This window comes from Nerophis lumbriciformis, linkage group LG17 (genome assembly GCF_033978685.3).
Source record: "Nerophis lumbriciformis linkage group LG17, RoL_Nlum_v2.1, whole genome shotgun sequence".
In the NCBI taxonomy this organism is placed as follows: domain Eukaryota; kingdom Metazoa; phylum Chordata; class Actinopteri; order Syngnathiformes; family Syngnathidae; genus Nerophis; species Nerophis lumbriciformis.
Genome location: NC_084564.2, coordinates 22,337,418 through 22,347,583, shown reverse-complemented (window position 1 = coordinate 22,347,583; position 10,166 = coordinate 22,337,418). Strand labels below are relative to the sequence as shown.

The 10,166-nt window shown below is 39.8% G+C and overlaps 1 protein-coding gene across 2 annotated transcripts in view; it reads right to left on the bottom strand.

The window, feature by feature from the left end:
• The window catches only part of akt2 (v-akt murine thymoma viral oncogene homolog 2), a 50,411-nt gene that overhangs the window by 3,714 nt on the left and 36,531 nt on the right, over positions 1 to 10,166 (bottom strand). For both annotated transcript variants that reach the window (XM_061972751.2, XM_061972750.2), the window contains exons 11-13: positions 7,904 to 8,118; positions 5,989 to 6,076; positions 5,797 to 5,899 (exon numbers count right to left, since the gene is read on the bottom strand). In XM_061972751.2, coding sequence (XP_061828735.1) covers positions 5,797 to 5,899; positions 5,989 to 6,076; positions 7,904 to 8,118 — 406 coding nt within the window. The remainder of the gene's footprint in view (positions 1 to 5,796; positions 5,900 to 5,988; positions 6,077 to 7,903; positions 8,119 to 10,166) is intronic.

Genomic DNA, 10,166 nt, shown 5'->3' with positions numbered 1-10,166 from the left:
TGGGCTGCATGGTCGAGTCGCCAGAAGAAAGCAATCACTCTAAATTACTTTGTTCCAGAAGTTTTGAGGCTTGTCTCTGTGCTGTTTGGCGTAATGTAAACGGGATACTTTGTGACATTTGCGCAGAAATGGCTTTCTTCTGGTGACTTAACCATGAAGCCCATTTTTCTTTAAGTGCCTCCTTATTGTGCATCTTGAAACAGCCACACCACAATTTTTCAGAGAGTCCTGTATTTCAGCTGAAGTTATTTGTGGATTTTTCTTTGCACCTCAAACAATTTTCCTGGCAGTTGTGGCTGAAATCTTTGCTGGTCTACCTGATTCCCTTATTTTCCTCTTCTTAATCAGCGTTTGAACACTGCTGATTGGCATTCTCAATTCCTTGGATATCTTTTTATACCCCTTTCCTGTTTTATGCAGTTCAATTACCTTTTCTCGCATATCCTTTAACAATTATTTTGCCTTCCCCATGACTCAGAATCCAGAAACATCTGTGCAGCACTGGATGAAAGATGCAATGGTCTGTCAGAAGCTCAGAAACTCACTGACCTTTTATACACACACATTAATTACAAACAAACGTGTCACAGGTGAGGATTGGAACCTTGATTAGCCATTCAAACCTGTTTGTGTCAACTTTTGTGCATGTTATCAGATCAAAGTCACTGGGGTATGTAAACTTTTGATCAAGGTCATTTAGGTACTTTCTTTTGTCATTTTGATTTAAAAAGAGTAAACACAGTTGTTTGCTAATAAATAGCTTCACACAACCATTATGCATGAGTGGAAGAAAGGTTGTTGTGCTATCATTCATATTCTTTGAAGAATGGCCAAGAAATCATAAATTCTCCCAGGGTATGTAAATTTATGAGCACAACTGTACATCATGATTAATCACAGGTTATCATTTGCTTGCATGATTCAAATTAACTTAAAAAATACCCGATATTTGAACAAAAATGCTATTTTATTGTTTTATTGTTATTGTAAATATTTTACTAATTTGCTTAAAACTTACTAACAGTTTCAGCCAACTAATTTTTGCCCTTAATGCATGCGTTGATGGTTAAGGTACAGTAGGGAAGGGATTTATATGGCCCCATTACTGGGTGGATCTCGCGTGAAAGGAAGGTGGGGGGTTAATAATTTTGCAATGCAGTCTGCTGAAAATGGAAGTGACACTACATAGCAACTCAAGCTGTGGTCAAAGTTGTAATTGCCACAAAACACATTTTAAGATATTCAACACTATTACCGTCTGGCAGCCAAAGTGGATAGTGCACCCCCACAATTTGTCATGTTTTATATGTCCACAATGAATGGGGTTATTTGCGCTTGAAGTTATTTGCATGATCAATCTGCAACCATATATGATTAATGAGATATCTATTTTATGATTATTCACGAGTTAACTCGTTATTTTTGACAGTCTATAAAATACATTTAAAAGGAGACATGGGTTAGTGATTGGCAACAACATTTTTTATTAGATTACATTACGTTAATATTTATTTCGACATCAAATATGCCAGTTTAATAAAACTACCTCTACTATGTAAGTATTTTCTTTTTGGAACGCAGGAAGAATAACATTTTCTGCTGTTGAGAATGGTAATACTGTTAATGATAATTATGAGCCAAAGGTAGACTGACACTAAATATTTTGCCATTTCATTGCATTTACAATTATTTATTACTATTTTATACGTCACAATTTTTATATTTACAAAAAAATGTCCTCCTTCAACATTGCAACTCTCCTCAAACTTCTGACACAGCGCCAAACAAATTCCAATCTTTACTTTTGGCCCAATTTAGTGGATGTCAACCTTTTAAAGGGTAACATGCCTACACTTCTCTGTATTTTATCAAAAACTCACACAAAATAACTATGCATGCACCCCTTAATATATTCATATTAGGCCTGTCAAAATAGTGAGATAACTCGTGTGGTTAATCACAAACAAATATTGCATTAATCATGTATAGTTGCAGATCAATCACAGTTATTTTTGAGCGCACAAGCTCCTTTAACTTAATCGTGGATAGTTACCTGAAAGTCAGCGTGGTTTGTAATATAGTACGTGATCAGGTGAATGCATACGCACAGATAAGTGAGCACACTCCGACTGTGTGTTTGCTGGCAATGTTCCTTCAAACTAAACCCTGACAAGACTTCAAATCACTGTTACCCGGTTTGAGCAAATAAATGATGGACATTCAAGTAAAACATTAAAAAAATGTTCTTGTATGACATTCTGACAAGAAAATAGCATTTGTGACAAAATGTTGGAGTCATTTAAATTGTTATCAAGTAATTTACTGAATCATGATTATCCAATTAAAAAAAAATGATCATTTGATTTTAAAAATTATCAATTGACAGCACTAATTTAAAATTATTGTACACCACTATACAACATCTTTGGACACACTTGTATTTTACTTAAGGCAGCATGAGTTGCTGCATGCTTTGAATGGGGAAAAAGTAGCACCACCTGGTGGACAAATGTCAAAATCTCAAATTGAAGAGCAGCAGACAAATTGAAATCCTAACATGATGGTTGCATTAGTTTATGCTAAACAAATCTGTAGGGATGTAACGGTATCAAAATCTCACAGTAAGGTAATATCATGGTATTAAGGCAGCACGGTACGATATTATTGTGGTATATGTCCAAAAAAAAAGGTGCCATAGTGTGTAAAACGAAGAGGCAGGAATGTTTAGGATAAACACACTTACAATAATTATACACAAAGATAATGCTCAAATGTTCTATCATATTTTTCATTACAAACATGTTTTTTAAGTGCAAATAATTGTGCAGGAACATCAACTGTTTCAAATATAAAACAAAAACAAAACCTTATAGTTGATGTTTTAAAAGTGACAATGTAACATCCAGTATAACTTTGGTGTCTTTCAACTTTCACTTTAATAAGAAGTAGTGTCTTCTACAGTGGATATGTTTTTATTTTAGAAAAGTTAACTACCAATGTAATTTTTATTAAGTTTTTTGTTGAGAACGACCACATCATAAGTGACAAGAAGATGATTGCTGATGGCTTCATTATGTTTTTTGTTAATATTGGGCCTGGGCTGGCAAAAAAAATCCCAATTAATGATGAACAGCCCATGGAACTTATTGAAAAAAATCCTTATTCGATGTTCCTTACTCCGACTGTTGAAAAGGAAGTACTGGAGGTTATTCAGAAAAGCAAGAACAAAACATCACGTGACATTTATGACCTGGACATGAGGACGGTCCGGAACGTAGCGGAAGAAATCATCAAACATCTGCAATTTATCTTTTCAACTTGGACAATTTCCTTCACAAATGAAACTCTCAAAAGTCATCCCCATCTTCAAATCTGGAGACAAACACCACTTCACAAATTACCGGCCCGTCTCCCTTCTGCCACAGTTGTCAAAAATATTGGAAAAATTATTTGATAATATACTCCGTGGCTTCATTGAAAAGCACAAAGTATTATCTGATTGTCAATATGGGTTCCGTCAAAATAGGTCGACTTCATTAGCTTTAAGTGATTTAATAGAAAACATTACTAATGGTATCGAGAAAAACAAATTTGTTATAGGAATTTTTATTGACCTGCAAAAGGCTTTCGATACCATTGACCACCAGATTTTGTAAATAAACTGGAAAACTATGGCATAAAAGGAGTGGCAGGGAAATGGCTGAAGAGCTACTTGAATGAGAGACAGAAGATTGTTCAGATCGACCAACATCAATCTACACTCATGAACATAACCTGTGGAGTCCCCCAGGGGTCGATACTGGGACCCACACTATTTGTAATGTATATCTATGAAATATGTAAAGTATCAACACTGCTGAAATTCATCCTTTTTGCTGACGATACAACCATTACATGTGCAGGTGACGACATGAAGCAACTTCTGGCCTCTGTAACTGAGGAGATGATCAAGTTAAAAACTTGGTTTAATACCAACAAATTGTCTCTGAATTTAAAGAAGACCAAAATCATGCTCTTTAGCAATCGCAAAAGTAATATACCCATCAGGATTGTTATTGATGATACACCAATAGAATATGTTCAACAAAATTCATTCTTAGGAGTGGTAATAGATGAAAATATATCATGGAAGCCTCATATAAGTTACCTGAGGACAAAAGTTGCTAAATGTGTTGGAATGATGAGGAGATCATGTAATTTATTGAACACCAATGCTCTGCTGTTATTGTATCATTCATTTATTATGTCATATATAAACTATTGTGTTGAAGTCTGGGGAAATTGTTATAAATCCCATTTACAGCCTTTAGTCACTCTACAGAAAAAGGCCATTAGGATTGTGTCTAATGTTCACTACAGACATAATTCAAATACACTATTTATGGAGTTAAAGCAACTTAAACTGCATGATGTGATCAATTTTAAAACTGCTCAAATTATGTTTAGGGCATCCCAAAACTCTCTACCATCCAATATACAGAACCTATTCCAGGATAGAGATGCTCACCATAGTTACAGTCTAAGAGGAAACAAATTATATTTGCCTAAATTTAGAACAACTTTAAAATCAATGTGCATTTCAGTGCGTGGAGTCACTCTGTGGAACAACTTAGGGGACGAGTTAAAAACATGTTCTAACATGATTCAATTTAAAAGACTGTTTAAAAAAGAAGTACTGAAGAAGTACGAGGAGGAAAGAGAATGATGCCCTCAGCACAGAGCGATGGGAGAGAGGTGTATGGTCAGAGAGTGTTTGGGCCTGTGTGTGTGTGTTTTGTCTCGTCTTGTCTCATAGTAACAGTGGTACTATTGTATTGTTAGTCTACAGGAGCTTTTCTTGTTTTTGTTTGTATAGTATTGTTCTTGTATTATATTGTTTACCGGTATGTTAAATGTGGAATGAGTGAGAGGGGTTGGGATATTATAAGCATCTGCTTCATCCAACCCCTTTTCAAGCCTTGCATAAATGTCTCTGCCAAAATGTAAAAAAAAAAAAAAAAAGTGTGTTGTTGTACTGTGCAGGTTTGAAATAAATACTTCAATTAAAAAAAAAAAGTTTATTAATGTAGCCTCACAAAGTGATGTTTAGCTTCGCTGGCTTCAAATATCTTTTCTGGATGACAGTTTATAAGGTGGCGACTTGTCTAAGGTGTACGCTGCCTACCGCGCTATCTACAATACCGTTACATCACTATAAATCTGCTATAAAAATGCATTTTTTATGTTTTTTAACAGGATAGTTTTCTCACAAAGAACAAAAGTGTAATTTTTTGGGCATTTAGTTTTTCTAACCTCTTAAGGCCCAAGCTGTTTGTTTACATGCTTTTTTTATATTTCTCTTTGCTATTTGGGCTTATTGAACCCTAATTAGAATAAAAACTAAGAATCATCTTGTGATATGACGTACTAGTCCATAAGTCCACAAACGTGTACTTCATGCTTAGTGACATGCTAATTCTTATTTTTACACTTTTTTTCCAAATTCCATTGTATGTTATACTCTTCTGACACCACCAGATGGCATTATAAGTGTCCACATAAGGGCCATAAGACCCCAATTCAGTAGTGTACACAGTTTTGGAAATAAGAGCTAAAAGGTGCTGTCCACGCATGTGGCCACTAAGCCTTTAGAGGTTTTAATGCAAATTTAAGAAACAATTCCTGATATGTGTAACCTGCATTTAGTTAACACAGCCACAATTAAAATAGTTGAACATTTAAAAGAAAGAAGTAAAGGGCACAAAATGCTCCAAGTAACTTTTAAGGGTTAAATATATACAATGTGTTTGTACTTACACTTGTCTGGAGGGGTAATTGTTATGGTTTGTGCTGTGAACTCATCATCAAAGTATCTCGTGTCCGTCTCTGAGGTTACCTGGGGTTTGAAAGGTGGTACAAGCTGTGCAGCAGGAGGAGAAAAGTGTGTTACATTCAGAACATGTCGCTTCAAAAGTCGAGTTGAGCCCTTCTTTAGCGCTAATGCGTTACCTTCTTCTCCAAGACATCCTGCCAGTTGATGGAGGTGAAAAACTTGTGTGTCATTACTTCTTTGGCATCATCGGGTCCGCCTCCGAGCCTAGAATGACAGCGCACGCACACACATGCACACGCACGCACACACACACACACAAAAACAAGTCACCAGCAGCCACAGATCTCACAGCCTGTGTAAACACAACACTTCAAATGAGGTTGTTCCTTTGTTATGGCCATTTGAGACACATTCATTACTAATTTCTTTGCACATTTGTGAGCCTGCAGGCAGACCTCCCTGTGAAAACCCTGACACTAGTTCAGTTACCTAAAAACACCCAAAAACAACAATCAATGAAGGGCTTGTTTACAGCCATTACCCCGCGCTAACAAAACAAATCAAAGAGGAACACAGCTTAAATGATGTGGTTTACTGCGTACATAGCTGAGGGCGAGATGAGAGAGACGGTCTGGGAAAACAAATTAAGTTCTATTAATGAGCTGCAGTGCGGCAAAGGTGTTCAAGTTGGACTGCTGCATCTTCAGCCAGTATCTGTGTGGTACACACCAAGTGAAAATAATGTTCATATTACAAAATTGACACATTGTCAAATGTTTTTTTTTATAGATAATTACCCATTGTAGCCACTGCCGTCAAATTTGGCTCAAACTCTGTCAAAACATGCTTTACTTTACACAGAACACAGTGCACCAAGGGATGAAATTTTGGCCAAATGTTTTCCTTTTTATTTGGGTTATTGAAGTCTTACTTATTCAAACTTGCCGACCGTGAAGAATTTTAATGAGCACTCCACCTGACGTCAACTCAGAGCTGCAAGTAATTAATGTGTTTCCACACTCTCTCTTACAGTACATTGCAAATGTTGACCAGAAATCAGAGAAGGCATTTGTGAATGAGTCTATAGGAAATAATGTAAAAAGGCAGACCAATGGTAGCCTTTACGATTAGCGTTGCTGTAGCATGAGGTTTTTTTGCAAGTGGAGTAGGAGCAAGCCGGCATAGTGTACGCTGGTGCCTCGACACAGGAGCATAATCCATGCTTTAGAGTCTGAACTTGAAATTGAAGCGGGCAAAATGCAAAACAAAACAAAAATGCGCACCCGTATGGCAGTGAAGCGTGCAGGCAAACTCAAATGTCAAAATGCAGTGCAGAGTATGAAAAAAGTGTACATGTTGGAAGGTCTACTTCCTCCAAAAGAGGGACTGGCTGACTTATACCAAAGAATGCACCAAAAAAGATAACTCACATAGTAGTCAGACTCCAGCGGTGTCTCAATAATGTCCATTTGTCCAGAATGACTACATGTGCTGTCAATTTTGTCTTTAAAGGGGAAATTAATGCGCCGCCTATGCTTGAAATGATCAAACTATGTAAATATTAAACATTATTATAAATGTGCTCCTTACTATTACATTAAATATATACTTACATCATGTATATAAAAACCCTAATGGAGGTGTTTGGATGTTTTTAGGGGCTCTATAGGAAAAATTGAATGGCTCCCACAGGCTCTATTGTAAGGGGACTTATGATCGAATGTATTCAAAATTCAAAATCACTCCATCTGTCGTCATGTCATAATGATTGTGAACGATAGGCAAAATGTAAAAAAAAGTGCAATTCCCCTTTAACATAGTGGTTAACAACATAACCATGAAGAAGGTTCACATGTTTCTGAAAACACTACCTGTAGAGTTAATACATGATTTAGGATGGACACAGTTTACAGATTATTTCTATTTCTAATGTATTGTATGAGAAATGGTATGATCGCTGAGGGTACACTGTGCTCATTTATCAGGAATCCTAAGGATTAGTCTGTCACTGATTTTAAAACACTTTTCCGAAACTGCAGTCGGCAATTTCTCTTAATGATTTTACCGGAGTTCAAGGGTCAAGGGACAAACCTCTGTTTGGGATCCTTTTTGAGCAGGCCAGCCAGCAGCGCCTTGGCTTCGGGAGCCAGGTTCTTAGGGAAGCGGATCTCCTCCATAAGGATGAGCTCAAAGAGTCGCTCGTGGTCCTGGTTGTAGAAGGGCAAGCGGCCGCACATCATCTCGTACATAACCACGCCCAGGCCCCACCAGTCTACCGCACGGCCGTAGTCGTTGTCCTCCAGTACCTGGCAGAACAGAGTGATGGGAACATGTCTTAAGTTTTTCTTTTACAGATAATAATAATAATAATAATAATACCTGGGATTTATATAGCGCTTTTCTAAATACCCAAAGTCGCTTTACATGTGTGTGTGGGGGGGGGGACGGACGATAAAAACAACTTTATTAGAAAAAAATAAATAAAAATAAAAATAAATAAATAAATAAGAGACACCTAGGGCAGGGTCAGTTTGGAAAGGCTAATGTGAAGAGGTGAGTTTTTAGGGTGGCTTTGAAGGTAGGGAGGGAGGGGGCATCTCTGATGTGCCTGGGGAGAGCGTTCCAGAGAGAGGGGGCAGCCACGGAGAAGGCCCTGTCGCCCCAGGTTCGGCGCCTGGTCTTGGGGACCTCAAGGAGGCCGGCATCACTAGACCTGAGGGAACGGGACGGGACGTGTGGCTGGAGGAAGTCAGAGAGGTAGGGTGGTGCCAGGTTATGGAGTGCCTTGTAGGTGGTGAGGAGTATTTTAAAGGTGATTCTGTATTTGACAGGCAGCCAGTGGAGGTCATGAAGGACAGGTGTGATGCGCTCTCTGGAGCGGGTTCCGGTGAGCAGGCGGGCAGCAGAGTTCTGGACGTATTGCAGTTTGTTGAGGGTTTTGGAGGTGATGCCGTAGAGGATGCTGTTGCAGTAGTCTAGCCGGGATGAGATGAAGGCGTGGATGAGGGTTTCGGCAGCAGAGGATGTGAGGGAGGGCCGGAGACGGGCAATGTTTCTGAGGTGGAAGAATGCAGTTTTGGTGATGTGGTTTACGTGGGGGAGGAGTGAAAGGGTAGGGTCGAAAATTACGCCTAGATTGCGGATGTGGGTGGAGGTAGTGACAAGGGAGCCGTCGATGTTTAATGAAAAGTCCTGAGTGGAGCGAGTGAGGGAGTCGGGGCCAATGATAATTATTTCAGATTTGTTGCAGTTGAGTTTTAGAAAGTTTTTTTGCATCCAGGTTTTTATGTCTGTGAGGCAGGTGGTGAGGGTGGAGTGGGTGGCTGTGGTGATGGTCGTGGTGGAAATGTATAGTTGTGTGTCGTCGGCATAGCAGTGAAATTGAAGGTCGTGGTGTCGGAGGATCTGACCGAGGGGTAGGAGGTAGATGGTGAAGAGTAGGGGGCCAAGTACTGAGCCCTGGGGGACGCCGTGGGTGACTGGGGAAGTGGAGGAGGTGCAGTTGTTGGTTGAGATGAATTGCTGACGGTCAGAGAGGTAGGATTTCATCCAGGAGAGGGCAGTGCCGGATAAACCAAGGGAGGAGTGGAGGCGTGTTAGGAGGATGGAGTGGTTGATGGTGTCGAAGGCAGAACTGAGGTCGAGGAGGATGAGGATGGAGAGGGAACCAGAGTCGGCGGGGAGGAGGATGTCATTGGTGACCTTGAGGAGGGCAGTTTCTGTGCTGTGGAGTGAGCGGAAGCCGGATTGGAACTTTTCGTATAGGTTATTGTGGTGAAGGTGGGATTTGATTTGGGAGGCAACTGCACGTTCGAGAATTTTAGAGAGGAAGGGGAGGTTGGAGATGGGCCTGTAGTTGTTGGGGGAGTTGGGGTCGAGACCGGGTTTCTTGAGAATGGGGGTGATGGCAGCCAGCTTGAGGGCAGGAGGGACAGAGCCAGTGGATAGGGAGGAGTTAATTATAGTGGTGATGAGAGGTGAGAGTGAGGGGAGGCAGGCTATGACTAAAGTGGATGGGATTGGGTCGAGGATGCAGGTGGAGGCTTTCATACCAGAAGTTATGGAGGATAGGTCAGTTGTGGTGATTTCGGAGAAGAAGTTGAGTGGGTGGTTGGAGAGTAAAGGGGGGGCATGATCAGGGGTAGTGGAGAAGGTGGAAGAGGAGGCGGCCAGTTCAGAGTGGATGGTGTTGATTTTTGATTGAAAAAATGATAAAAATTCTTCACATTTGCTGGTGGTGAATGAGGTGATGGTGGTGTCCATGGGTTTGAGGAGTTTGCTTACGGTAGAGAAGAGTATCTTGGGGTTGTTGCTGCCGGATTGTATGACGGAGGAGTAGTGGGAAGTGCGTGCA